Source organism: Scyliorhinus torazame, chromosome 5 (genome assembly GCF_047496885.1).
Source record: "Scyliorhinus torazame isolate Kashiwa2021f chromosome 5, sScyTor2.1, whole genome shotgun sequence".
Taxonomy (NCBI): Eukaryota; Metazoa; Chordata; class Chondrichthyes; order Carcharhiniformes; family Scyliorhinidae; genus Scyliorhinus; species Scyliorhinus torazame.
In genome coordinates, this window is record NC_092711.1 from 183729520 (window position 1) to 183754745 (window position 25226).

Consider the following 25226-nt stretch of genomic DNA (forward strand, 5'->3'; position numbering starts at 1 on the left):
GTCCACAAAAGATCAGCCGTGATCTCATTGAATGGCGGAGCAGGCTCGAGGGGCCAGATGGCCTACTCCTGTTCCTAGTTCTTATGTTCTTATAACACGGGTTTGGGATCTCCTGTCATGTCTTAAACCTTAGGTTAACTTTAAAACTCCAATGCCATAAAACAAAAGAAAACAAACAAAAATGAGAAAAGAAAAACTACTTACTGGTCACTTACCAGGGATAGAAAGCACCTCCTCCCCACCCAGCCTCGAATTCCCACCTCGCTTCAAATTCTTGAACTCACTCTTCGATGTGCCTCACTCTGGCTCACTTGGAGAACTCACTGGGAGTGAGTTTCAAATTACTCTTTTAAATTGGCCTGAGGTGAATCCCACCACCTGCTAAATGGAGTGTGTTTTCATGGCGGCCGAGTGCTCTGTGAACCCTGCCTGTGTGCAGAGCGATCAGTCCAAGTCACTTTGGAAAGTGACGATTGGATCTGCTTCCACCAGTCATTCAAACGTGTTCCAGATTATCATCACTCACTGAGTAAGATAATCTCTCATCTTTTGGGATCTTTACCCAATTATTTTAAAACCGTGTTCTGCGGTTATCAACCATCTTGCCAATGGAAACAATTTCTCCCGATGTGGATGAAAATTCTTCAGCAATGTCCACACCCCTACTAAATCACTCCTGAACCTTCTCTTCTCTAAAGAGAACAATCCCAGTTCTCCAGTCCACCAACAGAATTAAAATGTCCCTCATCCCTGATACTACTCTGGGAAATGTGCCCTGCACCCTCTCCAAGGCCTTGACATATCTCCTGAAGTGTGGTGCTCAGAATTGAACACAATATTTCAGCTGAAGATTAATCAGCGATTTCTAAAGGTGCTGTATAACTTCCTTGCTTTTGTACTCCATGTCACAATTAATATATCGAGGACCCCATTAGTTTTATATTTAAACAGCTTGACCAACTTGTCTTGTCACATGCAAACATTTGTGTACATATACTCCCAGGTCACTCTGTTCCTGCACTCTGTTTAAAATTGGACCATTTAGTTTATACTGCCTCTCCTCATTCTTCCTTCAAAATATACCGACTGTGAATCACTTTGTGATGTTCTGAGGGGGTGAGAGATGCTAAATGAACACAAGAACATTCTTTCTATTTTACAGCTGATTTAAAGGTGTAGGATTTGCTCCAAGGATTAAATTGGGATTGAAATTCATAGTTAACTATTTTACTGCAGAAATAACTTCAGCTGGGAATCAGTGAATGAAGTGGAAAGATCCCAGACAGTGGTTCTTCAAGGTTCACTGCAGGCCCAACTTCTAATCAGCTCCACTCCCAGCTCTGGAGAGCTCAACAACTCCACATACACAGGGTGCAGTGGGACCAACATTCCTGCTTTCACGAACATCACCAAGAAAACTATATCAATCAGTCAGATTGCTGTTTATGAAATCTTATTCTGTACAAACTGGCTGTCATGAAATAATAACAACTTGTACTTATAGAACACGTTTAATGTAATATAACATCCCAAGGTGCTTCAGAGAAGTTTCAGAAATAAAGAAAAATTACATTGAATCACATGGGGCTATATTAGGGTAAATGGACAAAACTTTGATTGGGAAGGCAGGTATCAACACATATCTTTAATCAGGGGAGAGAGGTTTAACAAGGTAATTCAAAGCTTCACACTGAGGCACGTCCACAAAAGGTGGAGTAATTACAATGAGGGACGTTCAAGAAGACAGACTGAATGGAGTGCAGATATCTCAGAGGGTTGTGTGACTGGATTTACGGAGATAGAGGCGAGCGATTTGAAAACAAAGATGGGAATTTTAAATTGAAGATATTGCTCAACCAAGAGCCAATGTCGGCCAGAGAGCACAGGGATGATGGATGAGTGGGACTTGGTGTGAGAAAGCACCCGGGCAGCAGTTTTGGATGATTTCACGGTTCTGTGTGGGATCAACAGCAAAATCCAATCATTGTAGTTACTTGCAAATTTGTTGGTTTGTCAGCTGGTCAGATGACTGAGTGAACCTTCTCTCCCCAGTGTGAACACGCTGGTGTTTAGTGAGGTTAGAAGATGTCTTGTACCCAGTTCCACAGTGAGAGCATCTGAACGGTCTCTCATCAGTGTGAACACATTGGTGGGATATCAGTGCCCTCGAACCTTTATAGCACTTTCCACAGTCTGGGCATTTAAAAGGTCTCTGAACCTTGTGAACTCGCTGATGTTTCAGAAGGGTGGATGACTGAATGAAACCCTTCCCACATGTGGAGCAGGTGAACCGTCTCTTTGCAGTGTGAGTGTGCTCATGTTTAATGAGGTTAGATGATGTCTTGAACCCAGTCCCACAGTGAGAGCACCTGAATGGTCTCTCATCAGAGTGAACAAGCTGATGGGACATCAGGTGCCCAGAACTTTTAAAACAGTTACCACAGTCTGGACATTTAAAAGGTCTCTCGTCTTTGTGACCTCGCTGGTGTCTCAGCAGGACAAATGACTCTCTGAATCCTTTCCCACAATCTGAGCAAGTGAACGGTCTCTCCCCTGTATGAATGCGCTGATGTACACTGAGTTTGGATGATTTCTTGAACCCAGCCCCACAGTGAGAGCACCTGAATGGTCTCTCGTCAGTGTGAACACGTTGATGATGCATCAAGTCCCTGGAACTTTTAAAGCACTTCCCACAGTCTGGGCATTTAAAAGGTCTCTCATCCGTGTGAACACGTTTATGGGACATCAGGTCCCCAGACCTTTTAAAGCGCTTCCCACAATCTGGACACTGAAAAGGTCTCTCATCAGTGTGAACTCGCTGATGTTTCACCAGGGTAGATGACTCATTGAATCCCTTCCCACATGTGGAGCATGTGAACGGTCTCTCCCCAGTGTGAACTCGCTGGTGCGTCACCAGTCTGGATAACTGAGTGAATCCCTCCCCACATGTGGAGCAAGTGAACGGTCTCTCACCAGTGTGAACCCGCTGGTGTGTCACCAGGTGGGATGACTGAGTAAATCCCTTCCCACAATTGATGCAAGTGAATGGTCTCTCCCCAGTGTGACTGCGTCGATGATTTTCCAGCACTGATGGGGAACTGAATCCCTTCCCACAGTCCTCACATTTCCACGGTTTCTCACCGTTGTGACGGCATTTATGTTTTGACAAGTCAGATGATCGGCTGAAACATCGTCCACACACAGAACACATGAATGGTTTCTCCCCACTGTGAATGGTGCTTTTTACGTCCATGTTCAAAGTCCAATGATTCTCGGGTTAAAATAGATTCGGTAAATCTATCAGATCCTGATGTTGATGTTTGCTTTCAGTTTACCGACTGCAAATCCTTTGCTAGTAATGCCCTGTGAAATTGATTTGAAACAGAAAAAAGGGAGTGAGAGAGAACCCACAAAAACACAAAGGCTGTTTCTGAAATTGAGCTGAATGAATCTGGTAATTTGTGCGGCTGGCACTAGGAAAACGTGACCATGAAAATTGCTGGATTGATGCAAAAAGCTAACTGTTTCTTTCATGACTTTCAGGAAGACTCTGGCTTCTATGTAAGGAGGAAAGCTGAGCTGGTGAGCAGAAGGTATGAAGGAGAGATATTTTATATGTCTACAACTAGACAGCATCTCATAAACCCTCAACTTGCTTCAACTGGAATGACCAGTGTGGCAGGTGTATGTGAACAGCATCACCTCCAATTTCCCATCCATGTTCCACACTGTCTTGGCTTGGCTGCGTCTATATAGAAGACAGAACACCTTGTCTTCAGCCACCGCTACAAACTCCACTCCCTATCTAAGAACGTCACCCCGCTCCCTGACAAATATCTGGGGCTGAACAAAATTTCACTGCCGTGGTGAAATATTTCAACCATTGATGACCTTCTGACCACATATCTGTGCCATCTTGAATAATGGATTTGCATTTGTGAGAGGACTGGTCTCTTACGCTGTGCATTTTTGAGAAAATAGATTCAGATACCTTCATGAGTGTTTCTAAACAATTAAAAACTGGATGAAGACCCTTTAAAATTAATATCTGGCATTATCGAAGAAACTCACCTCGTTATCTCTGAAGAGATACAACCAACACATTGTGGGATGCACAGACCAAATTAAAAGGAAGCTATAAAAATACATTTCATAACCCAGGCTCGCCAAGAGGAGTCTAATCGTTTGGTAGGAAAAAGGCCCTTTCAAATCTGAATAGTTGAGACAATTAACTAACTTGGGTATCCAGAAGGTGGATTGCCAAAGACAATGTGAAAAGGTGGGAGTCATACAACATGGACCTCTAGATTGCCTCGGGTGATTTTGCCTCTCTGTAATGAAAAACATCAACCTGCCAGTTAACATCTTCAAGAGTAAAATACAGAAAAGGAGCTCTTCCCAGATTGAATACCTGGCTACATCTGCACTTACACAGGAACATAGGAATTTGGAGTAGAAGTAGGTAATTCAGCCATTTGACCTGCTCCGCCATTCAATCAGATCATGGATAATTTCTTCCTGGTCTCAAATCCACCTCTCTACCTGTTCCCCATATCCCTTAAACCTGTTTTTAAAATCAGAAATATATATATATCCTTCTTGAAACCATTTAATGACTCAGACTCCACCGCACAATATGGCAGCGAGTTCCACAAATTCACCAATCTCTGCGAGTAGTTCCTCCTCATCTCAGTTCTAAATCTACCGCCTCTCAATTTATATCTGTGACCTCTCATTCTAGATTAGAATCATAGAGTTTACAGTGCAGAAGGAGGCCATTTGGCCCATTGAGTCTGCACCGGCCCTTGGAAAGAGCATCCTACTTAAGGCCACATCTCCACCCTATCCCCGTAACCCCACATCACCTTTTGGACACCGAGGGGCAATTTGGCAGGGCCAATTCACCTACCCTGCATATCTTTGGACTGTGGGAGGAAACTGGAGCACTCGGAGGAAACCCACGTTTCCTCCACAGAGATCAAGCTAACCGGAAGAACGTGCAAACTGTGCACAGACAGAGATCCAAGCCAGGAATTGAACCTGGTCCCTGGTGCAATGAGGCAGCAGTGCTAACCACTGTGCCACCGTGCTGCCATGATTGCCCCACAAGGGGGAACATTTGGTCTACGTTTACTTTATAAATGCATTTTAGTATTCTATATACCTCAATCAGATCCCTCTCATCCTTCTAAACCCCAGCGAATATAAGGCCAAACTGTTTAATCTCTCCTCATACATAATCTCTTTCATCCCCGGAATCAATTTGGTGAACCTCCTCTGAACTGCCTCCAATGCCACAATTTTCTGCCTCCAATCCTTCCTCAAATAAGGAGACCAAAACTGGACACTTAACTCTTGATGTGGTCTCACCAACACTCTATGCAATTGTAACAACACTTCGCTACTTTCTCCTCCAGTCATTTTGTAATAAACACTATCATTCCATTTGCATTATGCTGTACCTGCATACAGACTTCATGCAATTCATGAACAAAGGCACCCAGATCCTTCTGCCCAGATGCATTTTGAATCTGCTTCCATTTAGATAATTTGCCTATTTGTTCGGTGAAAATGGATAAGCTCACCCTAAACTCCATCTGCCAAATTGTGGCCCAATTTCCTAGCCTATCTATGTCATCTGTGAAACATTTACCTCCTCTTCACTGCCTGCTTTCCCACATATTTAAGAATCATCCACAAAATTTGCTATGTTACGCTCTGTCCTTGCTTGCAGATCATTTATATCGATTGCAAACAGTTGAGGTCCGAGGACTGGCCCCTGCAGCACCCCGCTAGTTACAGTTCGTCAACCAGAGAAGGTCCCATTTATTCCGACCCTCTGCTTTTGGTCAGTAAGCCAGTCCTCAATCCAATCCAGTAGTCTACCCCCAATCCTCTGTGATCTCACCTTCTGGATCAGTCTTTCATGCGGCACCTTGTCAAAGACCTTCTGGAAGTCTAGATATACAACATCCACAGGTTTCCCATTATCCACCTCACCGATTACATCCTCAAAGAACTCATACAAGTTTGTCAAGCATGACTTACCCTTCATGAAATCATACTGACAATGGGGGATTGTACTTTGTCTTTCCAAATATTCAGTCATCTCTTTAATGATTGATTCCAGAAACGTTCCCACCACAGAGGCCAAGCTAACTGGTTCTATTGGAACCTCTGTACAATCTCCAACAAGACTGATTTATCCCCAACCACCTATCCCACCGTGAAGTCAACTCTGCCAGAAAAGTGAAGTATACAGCATTAGTTTTCAACCTGCTTACCTCAATGAACGAATATCACACTAGACTTTGAGTCCGGTCTCTGGAACCCACAGAAACATGATTTCAGTCTGTAGTCTCTGCACTGTGAATCTTTCTTTACTCTATCCATCATTTACTGTCTAAGTGGAAAGGGGATATGTTGCAACCGTGCCCCCCCCCCCACCCCCCCCCCCCCCCCCCTCGCCCGCCACATTTTGAATTTGTGCAGTTCAGTTAATTCTGTTTGGGGTTTGGTGTAGGTTTATTAACAGAAATTGGATTACACCAAATCAGAGGGGTTGGAAATTGCGCAATCATTTATAAAGGGGGAATCAAAATCAAAAGCAGCTTTGTTTATAGACAGGTTCCAAGGGGAGAAATAAGGGCGGTTGAAATTAATCCCACTCCTGTCCCTAATATATACCAGTAACATTGCTCAACATGGCGCAGTCTCAACACATGTTCTAAAACCAATAATCCTCTTTTATTTCCTCCAGACTTGACTGGCTGGCCTCCCACATTCAACCAGTGACAAACTTACATTCATATTAATGCTTCTCCTTTGCTCTGAGTCCTATTCATGTGCCCATCACCCAGTCCTCACTGGCCGACCCAGGCTCCTGGTTACATAGCAACACAATTTAAAACTTTCATTCTTCTTTCCAGAACCCTCCTTGACATTGCTCTTCCCTATTTCCAGTCACACAGATGTTTGAATCTTTTTCCACTGACACACTTACATCCAGGTTCTGATGAATCGAATGACTCTGTCAGGTTTGATCTGATGTTTGGTTTGAGTTTCCCGCCTTCGAGTATCCTGTAAAAAAATCTATCAGTGTCAGTCCAACAGAGAAATGTCTTGGTTTGAGTTTTCTGTGTTTAAATCCACCCCCCCCCAAAAAAAAAACCCATGTAAAAGGAATTTCGAAAATCCATCAGTGCAGAGACAGAAATTAACAGTATTTTTCCTCCAGCTTTTTGAAGGAGGATGACCACGGTGCACTCAGCCTGATGCATTTTGCTCCTTACTTTTTTGTTCTCTAAAATTTAGTGTACCCTATTAATTTTTTCCAATTAAGGGGCAATTTAGTGTGGCCAATTCACCTACCTGGCACATTGGGGGGGGGGGGGGGGGGGGGGGGGGGCGAAACCCATACAACACGGGGAGAATGTGCGAATTCCACACGGACAGTAGCACAGAGCCGATATCGAACCTGGGATCTCAGCGCCGTGAGGCAGCAGGGCTAACCCACTGCGCCACCGTGCTGCCCTCTAATGTTCCCCTTATAAAGGTATCGGCCGTTAATACGGGGCCTCCAACTCAGCAGCTGTCACTGCCCCGTTTGGTGCGAATACGGGAGCGATCAATTTTTATTCTAATTAATGGCATCCTCTGGATGCTAATGAAGCCTCTCCACCCACTCTGCCGTCTCCATTACCTTCCTATTATCGGCTCTTTTTGTCCGTTTGCAGAGACGAAAAACATACCTGCCCATTGCCGCAGTACCTATAATGCGCATGCGTTATTCGGAACGCGTATTGCGCATGCCCTATTTTACAACCCGCCGCTCCGTCTCCGCGCATCGGCTCCTGTTGTGAGGATAGGGCAGGTTCAGATTCGCTGCGGCGAATATACTCGACATTGAAAGATTATATTGTCGAATAGAAAATCATGTTTTGTGATTCAGTTACGATTGGAACCACAGAACCAAGATACAGAATTATTTAAAAATGCAATGCATCAACTAAAGTGCCCAGGAACGATAGTTCTGCCCTGGGTGCAATTAACAGCAGGACGCAACTCTATAATTAAACATGAACCTATTGGACGCTCAGTTGCTGTAATGAACAGATATTAAACATTTAAACCGTGTCTTAAGAATCAGAATGTACTGAATGTGGATCATAATAACATAAGAACTAGAAGCGGGAGTAGGCCATCTGGCCCCTCGAGCCTGCTCCATCATTCAATGAGATCATGGCTGATCTTTTGTGGACTCAGCTCCACTTTCCGGCCCGAACACCATAACCCTTAATCCCTTTATTCTTCAAAAAACTATCTATCTTTATCTTAAAAACATTGAATGAAAGAGCCTCTACTGCTTCACTGGGCAAGGAATTCCATAGATTCACAACCTTTTGGGTGAAGAAGTTCCTCCGAAACTCAGTCCTAAATCTACTTCCCCTTATTTTGAGGCTATACCCCTAGTTCTGCTTTCACCCGCCAGTGGAAACAACCTGCCCGCATCTATCCTATCTATTCCCTTCATAATTTTATATGTTTCTGTAAGATTCCCCCTCATCCTTCTAAATTCCAACGAGTACAGTCCCAGTCTACTCACCCTCTCCTCGTAATCCAACCCCTTCAGCTCTGGGATTAACCTAGTGAATCTCCTCTGCACACGCTCCAGTGCCAGCACGTCCTTTCTCAAGTAAGGAGACCAAAACGGAACACAATACGCCAGGTGTGGCCTCACTAACACCTTATACAATTGCAGCATAACCTCCCTAGTCTTAAACTCCATCCCTCTAGCAATGAAGGACAAAATTCCATTTGCCTTCTTAATCACCTGTTGCACCTGTAAACCAACTTTTTGCGACTCATGCACTAGCTCACCCAGGTCTCTCTGCACAGCAGCATGTTTTAATATTTTATCATTTAAATAATAATCCCTTTTGCTGTTATACCTACCAAAATGGATAACCTCACATTTGTCAACATTGTATTCCATCTGCCAGACCCTAGCCCATTCACTTAGCCTATCCAAATCCCTCTGCAGACCTCCAGTATTCTCTGCACTTTTTGCTTTACCACTTATCTTAGTGTCGTCTGCAAACTTGGACACATTGCCCTTGGTCCCCAACTCCAAATCATCTATGTAAATTGTGAACAGTTGTGGGCCCAACACTGATCAGTGAGGGACACCACTAGCTACTGATTACCAAGCAGAGAAACACCCATTAATCCCCACTCTTTGCTTTCTATTAATTAACAATCCTCTATCCATGCTACTACTTTACCATTAATGCCATGCGTCTTTATCTTATGCAGCAATCTTTTGTGTGGCACCTTGTCAAAGGCTTTCTGGAAATCCAGATATACCACATCCATTGGCTCCCCGTTATCTACCGCACTGGTAATGTCCTCAAACAATTCCACTAAATTAGTTAAGCACGACCAGCCCTTTATGAACCCATGCTGCGTCTGCCCAATGGGACAATTTCCATCCAGATGCCTCGCTATTTCTTCCTTGATGGTAGATTCCAGCATCTTCCCTAATACCGAAGTAACGCTCACTGGCCTATAATTACCCGCTTTCTGCAAACCTCCTTTTTTAAACAGTGGTGTCACGGTTGCTCATTTCCAATCCGCTGGGACCAACCCAGAGTCTAGTGAATTTTACTAGTTCATTTGCAATTTCCCTAGCCATCTCTTTTAGCACTCTGGGATGCATTCCATCAGGGCCAAGAGACTTGTCTACCATTAGCCCCATTAGCTTGCCCATCACTACCTCCTTGGTGATAACAATCCTCTCAAGGTCCTCACCTGTCATAGCTTCATTTCCATCAGTCACTGGCATGTTATTTGTGTCTTCCACTGTGAAGACCGACCCAAAAAACCTGTTCAGTTCCTCAGCCATTTCCTCACCTCCCATTATTAAATCTCCCTTCTCATCCTCTAAAGGACCAATATTTACCTTAGCCACTCTTTTGTTTTATATATTTGTAGAAACTTTTACTATCTGTTTTTATATTCTGAGCAAGTTTACTCTCATAATCTATCTTCCTCTTCTTTATAGCTTTTTTAGTAGCTTTCTGTTGCCCCCTAAAGATTTCCCAGTCCTCTAGTCTCCCACTGATCTTTGCTACTTTGTATGCTTTTTCCTTCAATTTGACACTCTCCCTTATTTTCTTAGATATCCACGGTCGATGTTCCCTATTTCTACCGTCCTTCCTTTTTGTTGGTATAAACCTTTGCTGAGCACTGTGAAAAATCTCTTGGAAGGTTCTCCACTGTTCCTCAACTGTTTCACCATAAAGTCTTTGCTCCCAGTCTACCTTAGCTAGTTCTTCTCTCAACCCATTGTAATCTCCTTTGTTTAAGCACAAAACACTCGTGCTTGATTTTACCTTCTCACCCTCCATCTGTATTTTAAATTCCACCATATTGTGATCGCTCCTTCCGAGAGGATCCCTAACTATGAGATCCTGAATCAACCTGTCTCATTACACAGGACCAGATCTAGGACCGCTTGTTCCCTCGTAGGTTCCATTACATACTGTTCTAGGAAACTATCGCGGATACATTCTATAAACTCCTCTTCAAGGCTGCCTTGACCGACCTGGTTAAACCAATCGACATGTAGATTAAAATCCCCCATGATAACTGCTGTGCCATTTCTACATGCATCAGTTATTTCTTTGTTTATTGCCTGCCCCACCATAATGTTACTATTTGGTGGCCTATAGACTACTCCTCTCAGTGACTTTTTCGCCTTACTATTCCTGATTCCCACCCAAATGGATTCAACCTTATCCTCCATAGCACCAATGTCATCCCTTACTGTTGCCCGGATGTCATCCTTAAATTACAGAGCTACACCACCTCCCTTACCATCCACTCTGTCCTTCTGAATAGTTTGATACCCTCTGATATTTTTTTCTCAAGAGAGACAGGATAGGTTGGGGTTGTTTTCTTTGGAGCAGAGAATTCTGAGGTGGGACCCGATTGAATTGTATTATGAGGGGCATAGATAGAGTGGATAGGACGTTCTTTTCCCTTTAGCATGTGGGTCAATAATCAGTGGGCTTGGGTTTATCGCGTGGGGCAGGTTGTTCAGGGGGGATGTTCGGAAAAACATGTTCACCCAGAAGATAGTTGGAATCTGAAACTCATTGCCTGAAAGGTGGTAGAGGCGGGAATCCTCACAACATTTAAGAAGAATGTAGATGAGCACTTAAAATGCCACAGCATACAAGGCTATGGGCCAAGTGCAGGAAAATGGAGTGGAATAGAAAGGTTCTTGATGGCTGACACAGACACGAGGTGCCTTTTTCCATGCTAATAATAATATTCTTTATTAGTGTCGCAAGTGGACTTACATTAACACTGCAATTATCATAGAATTTACAGTGCAGAAGGAGGCCATTCGGCCCATCGAGTCGGCACCAGCTCTTGGAAAGAGCACCTTACCCAAGTTCAACACCTCCACCCTATCCCCATAACCCTAAGTAACCCCACTCAACCAACACGAAGGGCAAGTTTGGACACTAAGGGCAATTTATCATGACCAATCCACCTAACCTGCACATCTTTGGACTGTGGGAGGAAACTGGAGCACCCGGAGAAAACCCACGCACACAAGGGGAGGATGTGCAGACTCCGCACAGACAGTGACCCAAGCTAGAATCGAACCTGGGACTCTGGAGCTGTGAAGCAATTGTGCTATCCACAATGCTACCGTACTGCCCAATGAGGTTACTGTGAAAATCCCGTAGTCGCCACATTCTGGGACCTGTTCAGGTACACTCAGGGAGAATTCAGAATGTCCAATTCATCTAACAGCATGTCTTTCGGGACTTGTGGGAGGAAACCGGAGCGCCCGGAGGAAACCCACACAGACAGGGGGAGAATGTGCAGACTTCGCACTGACAGTGACTCAAGCCAGGAATCGAACCTGTGACCCTGGCACTGTGATGCAACAGTGCTAACCACTGTGCTACCGTGACACTCATATAATAACTCTATGACTATTACAGAGTGTAAGTACATGGAAAACTCGGTGAATCTGTTCATCCACATTATGTGACTTAGTGGTCTCTTTCTCTTGTGTCACTGTGAATGAAATGACTGAGTGAATGTATATACCTTTCAGCTGGTGACTGTTCTGTTCACGTTGGGATTTTGCCATAAGGTTGCCGGATAGACAAAGATCTGAAACCCTTCTGTTAAAGAATTTCAATTTCTCCATACTCTTCAACTAATCAAAAGCAGAACACTTCAAATGCTGGATGTATGAAGCGGAGGGTAGGTAGTGAAAGGACCAAAAGGAAGGACTGGGATAGGCTACAGGGCAGGGGAGAGAAACTGCCTGAAGGGATGATGGTGCAAAATGCACGTGGAAATGGGACAGTTGTTTGCTTGCATTGAGCAGGTTGTCCCCATGTCGGCTCTCTGGATTGAGCAACTCAACTAATTCCTCAGCCCCACATCTACTAAACATTGCACATGGAACATACAGTGCAGAAGGAGGCCATTCCGCCCATCGGTTCTGCACCAAACCACTTAAGCCCTCACCTCCAGAGCCCCCGGAGCAAATCCACACAGACACGGTGAGAACGTACAGACGCCGCACAAACAGTGACGCAGCGGGGAATCGAACCTGTGACCTTGGTGCTGTGCTAGAGGTCGTCAACCTTTGGCACCAGTTAATGATCCAGGTGGTACGCTTGGTTGATGGTCATTTTATAATCGCCGCACAGGTGGACGGAACCGTCCGGCTTCATAAATGACATGATCCAATCTGCAAATTGCAACAGGTGGATGATTCCCAACTTCTCCAAACGGTCCAGTTCTGTATTGAATTTTGGTTTCAAAGTTTAGAGAATGGGGCAGGCCCGAAAATAGCATGCTTGGGCCTCCAGATCTACTGATATCTTGGCAGAGACACCCTCCCCCCGAATGGTACCACGAATGGTACCGAGACCTTCCTGTATTACCTCCGTGTCCACCCTGTTGGGGTACATCCAACATATTTTCTGCCAGTCCACCGGGAGGCGTTTTAGCCAGTCACGCCCCAGGATATTTGGATCCGAACATTTTACCACCGATGGCACGTTTGCTGACTGGGACCTGTATTCCATGGTGACCACTGAGGGGCCCACGATCTCCATTGGCTCCCCGGTATACCTCACCAGCAGGACGGCGGCATCACGTAAGGTGAGTCCAACGTCAGTGGTAGAGAAATTGTTGGAAAAGGTTCTTAGGGATAAGATTTACTCACATTTGTAAACAAATGGACTTATAAGTGATGGACAGCATGGTTTTGTGAAGGGGATGTCGTGCCTCACTAATTTGATCGAGATTTTCGAGGAAGTGACAAAGATGATAGATGAGGGCAAGGCAGTAGATGTTGTATACATGGACTTCAGCAAAGCCTTTGACAAGGTACCTCATGGTAGACTGGTACAAACTGTGAAGTCACATGGGATCAGAGAAGAGCTGGCAAGTTGGACACAGAACTGGCTTGGGCACAGAAGTCAGAGGGTAGCAGTAGAAGAGTGCTTTTCTGAATGGAAGGCTGTGACTAGCGGCGTTCCACTGGGATCAGTTCTGGGGCCTTTGTTGTTCATAGAGTATACAAATGATTTGGAAGGAAATGTAGCTGGTCTGATTAGTAAGTTCGCAGATGACACAAAAATTGGTGGAGTTGCGGATAGTGAAGGGGATGGTCAGGGGATACAGGAGGATATAAACTGGTTGGAGTCTTGGGCAGAGAAATGGCAGATGGAGTTTTATCCGGACAAGTGTGAGGTAATGCACTTTGGAAGGGCAGCACGGTAGCATTGTGGTTAGCACAAATGCTTCACAGCTCCAGGGTCCCAGGTTCGATTCCGGCTTGGGCCACTGTCTGTGCGGAGTCTGCACATCCACCCCGTGTGTGCGTGGGTTTACTCCGGGTGCTCCGGTTTCCTCCCACAGTCCAAAGAGGTGCAGGTTAGGTGGATTGGCAATGCTAAATTGCCCATAGTGTCCAAAATTGCCCTTAGTGTTGGGTGGGGTTACTGGGTTATGGGGATAGGGTGGAGGTGTGGACCTTGGGTAGGGTGCTCTTTCCAAGAGCCGGTGCAGACTCGATGGGCCGAATGGCCTCCTTCTGCACTGTAAATTCTATGATTCAATGCATGTGGGAATTACACAATAAATGGTAGAACTTTTGTGAATACTGACAGGTAGAGATCTGGGCCTGCATGTCCACTGATCACTGAAAGTGGCAACGCATGTGGAGCTAATGTAGTCAAGAAGGCATCCAGCAGGCTGGCCTTCATCAGTCGTGGCATTGAATATAGAAATTGGCAAGTCATGTTGCAGTTGTACAGGACCTTAGTTAAGCCAAATTTGGAATATTGTGTACAATTCTGGTCGCCACACTACCAGAAGGATGTGGATGCTTTGGAGAGGGTACAGAAGCGGTTTACGAGGATGCTGCCTTGTATGGAGGGCATTAGCTGTGAGGCGAGGTTAGATAAACTCTGTCTGTTCTCACTGGAACCACGGAGGTTGGCAGGCAACCTGATAGAGGTCTGCAAGATTATGACTGGCATGGACAGATTGTATTATCAGATGCTCTTTCCTAGGGTTGGAGAGTCAAGTACTAGGGGATATAGGTTTAAAGTACGTGGAGAAAAGTTTAGAACAGACGTGCGAGGCATGTTTTTTACACGGAGTGTGGCAAATATATGGAAATTGCTGCCTGGGGAGGTGGTGGGAGCACGTATGATAGCGGCATTTAAGGGGCATCTAGACAAATATATGAATAGGGTGGGAATGGAAGGATACGGACTCCCTAAGTGCATACGATTTTAGTTTAGACAGGTGCCATGGTCGGCGCAGACTTGGAGGGCCGAAGGGCCTGTTCCTGTGCTGTATTCTTTGTTCATGAGCAGGTATAGTCTTACATGGGAAGGCTGATTTCAGAATCCACGACTCCAGTAACAAGCTGCATTGATATCGGGAAACCTTTGATCCAGACCGTCACTTGGATAGGGGTCACCTGTGTTGCCGAAATGCAGTAAAGGCAATGGACCTCCTCCAACTCGTCATCGACGAAATGCGTCCGACCTCTGGGACGGTCTTCCGGGCGGTGTGTGGGTGCAATTTCTGGCTGGCGTCTGCTCCGACAAACGCTCTTGTGCCGCCCCATCTCTGATCCCGCAAACCAAACAGTCTCTGAGTGCTTCAGATAATGTTGGGCCAAACTCGCAGAACTCGGTGTGTTTTCGCAAATGGCCCAGAAAGTCCGTTCCAGGTTTGCTGAAGTGTTGAAAAGCCATGTGGAAACGAAACCGACGAACGATAAGCGGCGGTTTAGGATCAAAATAGTTGTCGACCAGCAGAACGAGATGCGGAAACTGGCGTGTGTCCAATGAGTCGCGAAAAGTTTAATTTTTTTAGTACCCAATTCATTCTTTTTCCTATTAAGGGGCAATTTAGCGACAATCCACCTACCCTGTCCATTTTTGAGTTGTGACACCCACGCAGACACGGGGAGAATATGCAATGAAAAAGTTAAACTTTTGATAATGCTGTAAGTCTGTATACTGGGAACCGTGAGGAAGGCCACCATCCGCCTGTCGTCCCTGACTATGTTAGTCAGACGAAAAAAACAGCACGTTCGCTCAATATACTGGGTCCATTCCACCATTTCAGCGTCAGACCTTACCAATGAATAGCATATCTGTTGCCTGAATGGAGGTCTCTTGAGGTCTCATCGATGGAGCCATGAGGAAATTGCGCCTCCAGCAGCTCCATTAAATCTTTGTCGCCAGTGTGAAGACTCAGGCAAGCGACCAATCAGAAGAGGTGACTGCAGAAAAGTTCTGATTTATCTTCCTTACTATTTACACCACCTATACCCCAAAAGGGTTTCCCACGCCCGGAGTCAGACCCAGGACCGAGTATTTATGTCCCAGCAGTCCTAGGAAAAGGGGGTCAGTAGCACCATGCCCCTCATCTGGGTAAATCGTACTCAGGTGAGGCCTCAGGGACTCTGAGGTTACAGTTCCCTCCTGTATGGTTGGTTATAAGAGTAACCCTTTCTATGTTAACAGGATACGAGGCCAAATCCAATCACTAAGACTTTGAACACAGCAATCTAGGCCAACACTCCGACAGAGCACTGCGTGTCACCCCATCTCTGATCCCGCTGAGCGTCCCGCATTCCAACACTTCAAAAGGACTTAATTGACTGGGAAGCACTTTGGGATTGCGGTGGTGATGACAGGCGCTATCTAAATGTGAGGATTTCTTTATTTCTAAATCTATGTCCCTGGTTATTGATTCTGTGCTCACGGAAATAACTCCTTCAAAGCCACTCTATCTGAATCCTTCATCATGTCTTAAACCAGAATTAAACCTCCCCTTTGCCTCCTCTGTTTCAAAGAACACAAGCTCACCATATTAGGTATCTCCCCACACCTAACTGTGAAGTGAATATGGTTCAGAAGGAGTTTCCGAACACTCTACCCTCATATAATAAATCAGATCATTCTCGTCTGGATCCTGTTTCACGTCGACCCGCCGCTATCAGTCCACCAGGCCATTCTAATTCTGTGTTTCTGAGCAGTTTTGTTGGTTCAGGGTCTTGGGTGGAACGTGTCACTTTTAACAAACTTTTAACTACAAACTTGTCTCTCGCATTCCCAGTTAAGGAAAGTCAGTTATCACTCATAAACCAGGAGCATTGATATTAACAAAGCAGGATAGAGAAACGCTCAGTTTGAACGGCGATACAGCTGGAGGAATGGAGAGCTGGAGTTCACCAGGAAAGCTTAAAAGCAATGGCACCCAACGTTGGATTAAAACCCAACACTGTGAAATTAAGAGTCACATGCTCCACTGACTGAGCTAGCCGGGCATAATGTCCAGCCACGTCCAGGTCTCAGCAAAACAAGAACATTGAACGCGATGGTGGAAAAGGATATTGACCACTAGGTACCAAACAATCCAATACTTTTCACTCAATCATCTATAACATCACTGATATCTTCCACTTTTTAGCTGCACATCTTTCAAATATTGTGATACTCACGATTTGATCCTGTATTTAATATTTTCCGCTTTGTGCCTCGTTTTGAAACGAGGTGTGCTTCAATATGCAACACAATTTGAATTGCAAGCCTGGCGGACAAACAATGGCAACCAAATCACTCGGTAACACAAACCCCATGCTGCTCATTTTCAGATTCACTTTACACTGATAAGATTTCGAAAGTTGGTGTGACCTTTAATTGTGACTCAAGCACAAATTGTGTAAATTGTACTGAAAAGTCTGTCCCACTCCCAGTCACATTTTGTACCATCATCCCTTCAATCAGTTTCTCTCTCCTGCTTTGTAATCTATCTAGCCCTTTTACTCCCGTCCCTTCACCTCTGGACTTCTTTCCCACCTGATTAATTTTCCAGCTTTGATGAAAGATAATCGTGCTGGAAGATTAACTTTGTTTCTCACTCCACATAGGATGCTAGACCTGGTTTCATCCAATGAGTTAACGTTTTTACCACCTGCCATCGAGCCCGGGCCCTGGCGGTGAAAACATTGACTCTGAACACCATCAGCAGCTCAATGTTGGCTTGTCCATCGTTCCCTATGTCAGTTAATCCATCCTGCCTGTCTCTTTATCAAAGACCTTCCCCTTTGATCTTTTTACCGAGTCACTTCTAACTTTAGAATCAAACAATACACAGTAAATAACACGATTCACCAAATATTTCCCTTAGTCTGAAATCAAAAGCATTCGGAAATATTTCTGCACTGTTTCCCACCGAAAGTATTTGCTTGTGGCAGGTTAATGGGATAACCACTGCACGACAGAAACACTGCGCTGGATCCTTTGGCTGAACAAGTTACATGTGCTCAAACAGAAAGTGCCATTTTTCAGGAAAAACTTGTTTGTGGTGAAAGTGGTCTGGCGTGAAAATCAAAATAGCAAAAGGAACGTTGATAAAGCAAATTGCAAAACACGCTGTAACCTGCTGGTCTGGTGGTTAGTGTTTGACAATTTCATTGCTGTTCTGATTGCAGGTCAGGAAGTGAAGAGGCTGCATTTTCAGCTTTTTCACCTTTCCAGCACCGCAGAATTCCGCTGTTATTGCAAGTGTAGAGCCCCTGTTCGCAGCCCAGGTTTCAGGTATTGGTGTTGGTGTTTTCTCAATGAAGCCAGGTACGTTTTTCGTCATTCCTCGAGTTCTGCGCGGTTCGGAGTTATTCCTCTCTCACCCATGAAAACTTCATTTTTAAAATGAAATGAAAATCGCTTATTGTCACAAGTAGGCTTCAAATGAAGTTACTGTGAAAAGCCCCTAGTCACCACATTCCGGCACCTGTTCAGGGAGGCTGGTATGGGAATTGAACCGTGCTGCTGGCCTGCCTTAAAAGCCAGCTATTTAGGTCTGTGCTAAACCAGCCCCTGCAATAAAATATTTTATTTTAATTTCAGACTTTCTTCCTCAGAGTCAAGTTTTCTAACAAAGTGACAAGTTTAGTTGTAAGTCAAGTGACTTTTCCAGCCAATTGGAACAACGATCAATCATACAACCTTATAAATAACCAATGCCCACTCTCCCCGACTGCTTTCCCAAATTCACCGCCTTCCCCATCTTGCCTTCCCCATTTTAAACCCCTCACCTCCCCTTTCCCCACCCTTTGCTGCCCTTCAATCCTCCTTGAAGATAAACAAACGATTTCCACCTCCGAGTGAACCCACCAGCCGACCCCTTCAGGTCGAACCTGACATTCCCCAGCCTCAAGAATTCTGCCAGGCTGCTCACCGCCCCCGCCCCCCCCCCTCCCTCCCTCCCGCTTTCGACGCTCCAAGCCCTCCATCCGAGCAAGATCTGCCTCCAGGTTATCAGGGAGATTGAGGCAAAGACATCGGCCTCTCTTGGCCGCTGGATTCCCGGTACCGCAATCACCGAAATATTGCTACCTCTGGACCACCTTCACCCCAAGCAGTTTGGACATTGCGTCTGAAAATCCCTGCCAGAAACTTTCAGCTTTGGACATTCCCAAAACATGTGGACGTGATTCGCGGCCTCACCATGCACCACACACACCGATCCTCTACCCCCCCGAAAAACCTACTCATCTGTGTTACCATCATATGTGCTCTATGAATTAGTTTTGGTTAGCAATGTTGTTTCACAGTGACAGGGACCCAGCTTAGGTCACTGTCTGTGCAAAGTCTGCATGTTCTCCCAATGTCTGCGTGGGTTTCGTCCAGGCACTCCGGTTTCCTCCCAAAAGTCCCACAAGATGTGCTTGTTAGGTGAATTGGACTTTCTGAATTCTTCCTCTGTGTAACCGAACAGGCGCCAGAATGTGGCGACTAGAGGATTTTCACAGTAACTTCATGGCAGTGTTAATGGAAGCCTACTTGTGACAATAATAAAGATTATTATGAAGATTAACCTCACACACGACAAGGATGCATTCACCCTCCACAGGGCCTGCGCCCATGCCGCAGCCTCCATTTCCCCTTCCAGCTCCTCCTCCCACTTATGCTTTATATCCCCCTTCCAGTCTATTAGCTCCACCTGGCCCTCAGACACCTTCCCCTTCCCTAACACCTCCTTCGACAGTATCTTATCCTGCAACCCCAGGAGTGGCACCCCAGGAAAGGACGGCACCTCTCTCCTCACAATGTCTCGGACCTACAGGTACCTAACACCGTTCCCCTTAGGCAACTTGTATTCTTCCACCAGGTCCTCCTGCTTGGTTGTCTATGGTTGTCACAGATCGGTTCCCATACCAAGACATCTTCCAATCCTCAGGGCTGCCTCCAGTGCCCCACACCGGTAAGGCTGACACCACCACTGAGCACACGGACTGTCTGGCCAGTGATAATGGCAGAGGCACTGTCAACAACACCCTTAGGCTCGTTCCCCTGCAAGAAACAGTCTCTGCACACCCCTCACAATCCTCACCCCCGCTCCATAAAAGCCCACCTGACCCAAGGGGCTTTCCCCACCCACTTAAACCCAGAGATCGGTGCATTTTCATCAGCCCTTTTTAAAGAACGTGTTCAGGATAAAGATTGGGAAGTTCTGAAACATGAACAAAAACCTTGGCAGCACCATCATTTTTCCTGTCTGCACCCATCCCGCCAGCAACAATGGCAACACATCCAACCTCTGAAAGTCAACCTTCATCTGCTCCACCAACTGGGTCAAGTTTATCTTGTGCGGCTGCACCCAGCCCTGCGTGACCTGGATGCCCAGGTATCTAAAACTGGCCTCTACAGCCTTGAACGGCATCTCCCCTAATTGCTTCTCCTGCACTCTCGTCTCAATCGGGAACACCTCACTTTTTCCCATATTCCACTTGTACCCAGAGAACCGGCAAAATTCCTCCAAAATCCCAATCATACCCCCAACACCGCCTAATGAGACTGACATGTATAACAACAGGTAGTCCGCCTACAGCAAGACACTATGTTTGGCAGACCCCACATAATCCCTCTCCAATCCTCCAATGCCCTAAGGGTCATTGCCAGCAGCTCCAATGCCAAAGCAAAGAGCAATGGGGAGAGCGGGCACCTCTGCCTCATCCCCTGATGCAAACCAAAACACCTCAAACTTAATTGGTTTCTCAACACATTTGCGACCTGTGCCTTGTACAAACCACTACCTGAACCCAAACCGCCTATAGCACCTCCCATAGATATGTCCACGCCATCCGGTCAAAAGTCTTCTCCACATCAAGCACCATCACCACCTCCACCTCCTGCCCCTCCGAAGGCAGCATAATTACTTGAGTACCCCCCTCACATTTTGGGACATCTGCCTCCCTTTCACAAAATCCATTTGATCCTCACCTATCACACCCAGGATGCAGTGTGCAACTTGCGAAGCCAGCACCTTCGGCAAAAACTTGGCATCTATGTTTAATGAGGATTTTGGGCAGTATGAATCACACTGCTCCAGATCCTTGTAATTTTTTAAATAGCAGGGAGCAGGAAGGCTGCTACAGTGTATGGGGTGTTCCCCCCTCATCGCTAGCCTCGTTATATGCCATCACCAGCAGTGGCCTCAGGTCACCCCCAAACCTTTTAGAAAACTCCACTGGAAACTCATCGGAGCCCGAGGCCTTCCCTGCCTGCATCACCCCCATACTCCCCATCACATCCCTGAACCTAATTGGGGCCCCCAATCCCTGCACCAACTGCTCTTCTACCTTGGGAAATTCCAGCCGGTCCAGGAACCGCTGCATTCCCTCCCGTCCGGCCGGGGGCTCCAATTCACATAATCTTCTGTAAAAACCTCAAACATGCTGTTCACCCCCTCCGGGTCCAACACCACCTTACCCTTCTCGCCTTTTACCCTATCAATCTCCCTCTTGCTGGTTGGCCAGCATTCTACTTGCCTTATCACTTTATTAATTAACTGCCCCTCTGGCCATCCGTAGCTGCCCCTCCACCATCCCCGTGGACACTAATCCAAACTCCATCTGGAGCCTCTGTCTCTCCTTTTACAGCTCTGCCTCCGGGGTCTCTGAATATTTTCTGAATATCACCCTCAAGATCTCATCTACCAGCTTGGTGGCCGTGACCTTCCCCATATCGTTTAGCTCCACGTACCCCCGGATTCCAGTCCTCACCCACTCACACACCACCTCATCCACCAGCAGCCCCACATCCAGCCTCCACTGTGGGCGCTGCCCCTCAGCCCAGTCCACTCGCAAACCCACCCAGTGCGGTGCGCGTTCAGAAAGCACGATCACTGAATACTCTGAGTCAGCTTCCCCATCAACAACGCCTTATCCATCACCAAAAAAAATAAATCCGGAGTACACCAGTGCACGTGGGAGAAGTATGAAAATTGCTTCTCCCTCAGCCTCCCAAACCTCGACTGACGCCCCCCCCCCCCCCCCCACCCCCACAATTGCTCCATTAACCCCTTCAGCTCCTTCCCCACTGACGACACCTTCACCGCCCTCAGGTTCAACCGGTCCAAGCTTGGCTGGATAACCATATTAAAATTCCCCCCTCCCCCACATGATCAACTGGCGTGGGTCTAGGTCTGGAATCTTCCCCAAACCCCGCCTTATAAAGTCTACATCATCGTAGTTTGGGGTATAGACACAGGACCACCGGAACACCCTTCACCCCCCCCCGCCAATCTGCCTCAATATTCACCACCTTGAACGCCACCCACTTATTTACAAGCACCCCCCCCCCCTCCCAGCTTCATATTGAGTCCCAAATGGAACACCTGCCCCACCCATCCCTTTCTCAATCTTGTCTGATCCCTTATCTTTAAGTGTGCCTCCTACAAATAGGCCATGTCCACCGTCAGACTCCTCAGATGCGCAAACACACGTGACTACTTGAATGGACCATTTAGCCACCTCACATTCCACATGCCCAGCCTGGTTGAGGCCTCCCCATATTCCACTGCCGATCAGCTTGAGACTCAAGCCTCTGTTCCACTCTCTCGATCCCCGATTTAATCCGTTCCACCACTTTGGCCAGGTCCTCCAGGGCCTCCCTCCTCTCCTGACTGAACTTCGCATTCAGAAATTCGACCAGCTGCTCCGTTAACCACTGGGCGGACAGAACAGCCCCCTTGCCCGCCGCCATCTTATCCTGTGACGCACCACAAGGACTCTCCTGTTCCAGCAGCTCTTTTCTTCTCGCCCCACTCCCAGCTCGTGGGTCCATCCACCAGTCAAGCCAGGGGAGTATCACCTTCTATAGGCATACCTGCACTTCATGCCAACAGACACTTCGCCATTTGGAAGGTGAAATGACCACAAAATACCATCTTGAGCGGGACCACCAAATTTGCAAACGCTCACGCCATGGCCGCCACCGGAAAGTTCCAGCGTGTTGTGTTGATAGATTCCCTGCTGAGTGTGCCCAGGCTCAGAAACCAAATGCAATGTGAACCAATGCCGCCGTCTGCATGGCAGAGAAATGAACAGAACCTGCGTCGTGGCCAACATGGGAAAGCAATCACAACCTCGCTAGGAATTTGAAGCCGAGATCTCTCACAAACTCTCCAAAACACCCAAAGCCAGAAACATACCTTTAGACCAACAAGCCACCGGTCAAGAAGTGGTTCAAAGCCAATCAGACATCGCCCCTGAAAAGTGATAATGCTGAAAACTCAGGAAGTCAGACAGCATGTATGCCATTCGATCCGTCATACCCATAACAGCAGAAAATCAGCAATCTAGTCCAATCCGACATTCTATCTGTCTCTCTATAGCTCTGTAGGTTCCGGGAAACATACATACAGACATAGACATAGATATATATACTGGAACCTACCTCTTCATTCACCTGAGGAAGGAGCAGTGCTCCGAAAGCTAGTGATTCGAAACACACCTGTTGGACTTTAACCTGGTGTTGCAAGACTTCTAACTGTGCTTACCCCAGTCCAACGCCGGCATCTCCAAATTAAGACTTTGAACACAGCAATCTAGATTAACATTCCCAAAGAGCACTGCTAGAGCGCTGCACTGGCGGACGTGCTGTCCTTTGTTTGAGATTTTCAACTCAGGTCCCCTCTGGACGCAGAATATTCTGTCACTGTTTTCACAGAGAACAGGGTCCTGTCCAATACTTATCACTCAATCAACATCACAGGAACAGAGTCTCTGCTCATTATGATGTTGCTGTTTGTGAAAGTGGCTAACCTTCTATATTACAACAGTGAATCCACTTCAAAAGAACTTAATTCACTGGGAAACAGTTTGGGATTCCGGTGGTAGTAACAGGCGCTATATAAATGTGAGGATTTCTTTATTTCTAAATCTATGTCACTAATTATTGATTTCTGTGCTGACGGAAATGGCTCTTTCGAAGCCACGCTATCTCAGTCCTTCATCATGTTATAAACATAAATTCAACCTCCCCTTCGCCTCCTGTGTTAAAAGAAAAGGGGCCCACACTATCCGAACTTTCCTCACACTGTTTTGAAGTGAATCAGGCTCATGAGCACCACATCCCATGCAAAGTGATCCTGAGTAGACAGTAATCAAGCACTGATGGCCAATATCCCTGGTGGCCTAGTGGTTAGGATTGGATGTTTTTACTGCAGTGGCCCCGGTTCGATTCCCGGCCAGCGAATGACATTTTATTCCTTTTGAGAAATCCTGTCTTCCTTCCTGGTCGAAAACAGTCAGAATCACAGGTGGAAAATTTGGCGTTTCGCATCTGAGCTGTAATACTCACCTGTGCAGCAGCTCGAGAGCAAAGCTGGAAGCAGAAAGAGAAGGACAGAGATAGCCTGGAAAGTCCTGATCATAGAGATCATGGTGCAACGTAAAGTCAATTGGTAATGGCTCAGATTTTACCATTTACAGGGAAACAAATATTTCAGCCTCAAACCCAGTTCCATTCCCACTCCCGATAGCGCCCCATCCCCTCAGCATCTAAAAATCTCTCCATCTCAGCGTTCAATCTCCTCATCGACTGAGAATACACAGACCTGTGGGCGGAACGGTTCTACAGTGGTTAGCACTGCTGCCTCACAGCGCCCGCTGGTTTACATTTCGGCTTGGGTAACGGTTGATGGAGAGTTTGCACGTTCATCTGGTGTCTACGTGGGTTTCCTCTGGGTGCTGTGGTTTCCTCTCATGCAAAGATATGCAGGTTTGGTGGATTGGCCATTCTCTCTAGCCCCTTAGTGTCCAGGACTGTGCAGCTTACGTAGTGGACTTATGGGAATATGGGGAAGTGTTTGTTGGTAAAGTGCTCATTAGAAAGTCGCAGGCTCGATGGACCGAATACATACATACATAGAAGATAGGAGCAGGATGAGGCCTTTTGGCCCTTCGAGCCTTCTCCGCCATTTATCACGATCATCGCTGATCATCCAACTCAGTAGCCTAATGCTGATTTCTCCCCAGAGCCGTTGACCCCATTCGGCCCAAGTGCTACATCTAGCCGCCTCTTAAGTATATTCAATGTTTTAGCATCAACTACTTCCTGTGGCAATGAATTCTGCAGGCTCAACACTCTTTGGGTGAAGAAATGTCTCCCGATCTCTGTCCGAAATGGATCACCCTGAATCCTCAGACTGTGACCCCTGGTTCTGGACACATCCACCATTGGGCACATCTACCCTGTCTATTCCTGGTCGAATATTGTCAGTCTCTATGAGATGCCCCTTCATTCTTCTGAACACCAGCGAGAACAATCCTCACCTAATCAATCTCCCCTCATATGCCAGTCCCG

General features: G+C 46.3%; 2 protein-coding genes across 11 annotated transcripts in view; one reads left to right on the forward strand and one right to left on the reverse strand.

Moving 5' to 3' along the window:
• The window catches only part of LOC140420791 (uncharacterized), a 154077-nt gene that overhangs the window by 114850 nt on the left and 14001 nt on the right, over positions 1-25226 (forward strand). For 4 of the 6 annotated variants that reach the window (XR_011946567.1, XR_011946564.1, XR_011946563.1 and 1 more), the window contains 3 exons: positions 3544-3593; positions 16095-16280; positions 18068-18206. The gene's annotated coding sequence lies outside the window, so the exon portion shown is untranslated. The remainder of the gene's footprint in view (positions 1-3543; positions 3594-16094; positions 16281-18067; positions 18207-25226) is intronic. The other 2 variants (XR_011946565.1, XR_011946562.1) reach the window with 1 other exon arrangement.
• LOC140420785 (uncharacterized) lies at positions 1493-7781 on the reverse strand. 5 transcript variants are annotated; one of them, XM_072504796.1, is made up of 4 exons: positions 7752-7766; positions 7004-7080; positions 6285-6324; positions 1493-3363 (listed from the first exon to the last, which is right to left on the reverse strand). In XM_072504796.1, exon 4 carries the CDS (start codon positions 3251-3253, stop codon positions 1991-1993), a length of 1263 nt encoding a protein of 420 aa, XP_072360897.1. In that variant the 5' UTR covers positions 3254-3363; positions 6285-6324; positions 7004-7080; positions 7752-7766; the 3' UTR covers positions 1493-1990. The 5 variants fall into 5 exon arrangements, with proteins under 5 accessions (XP_072360897.1, XP_072360895.1, XP_072360896.1 ...); XM_072504794.1 differs by lacking the exon at positions 6285-6324 and having other exon boundaries at positions 7752-7781; XM_072504795.1 differs by lacking the exons at positions 6285-6324; positions 7752-7766 and adding an exon at positions 7703-7722.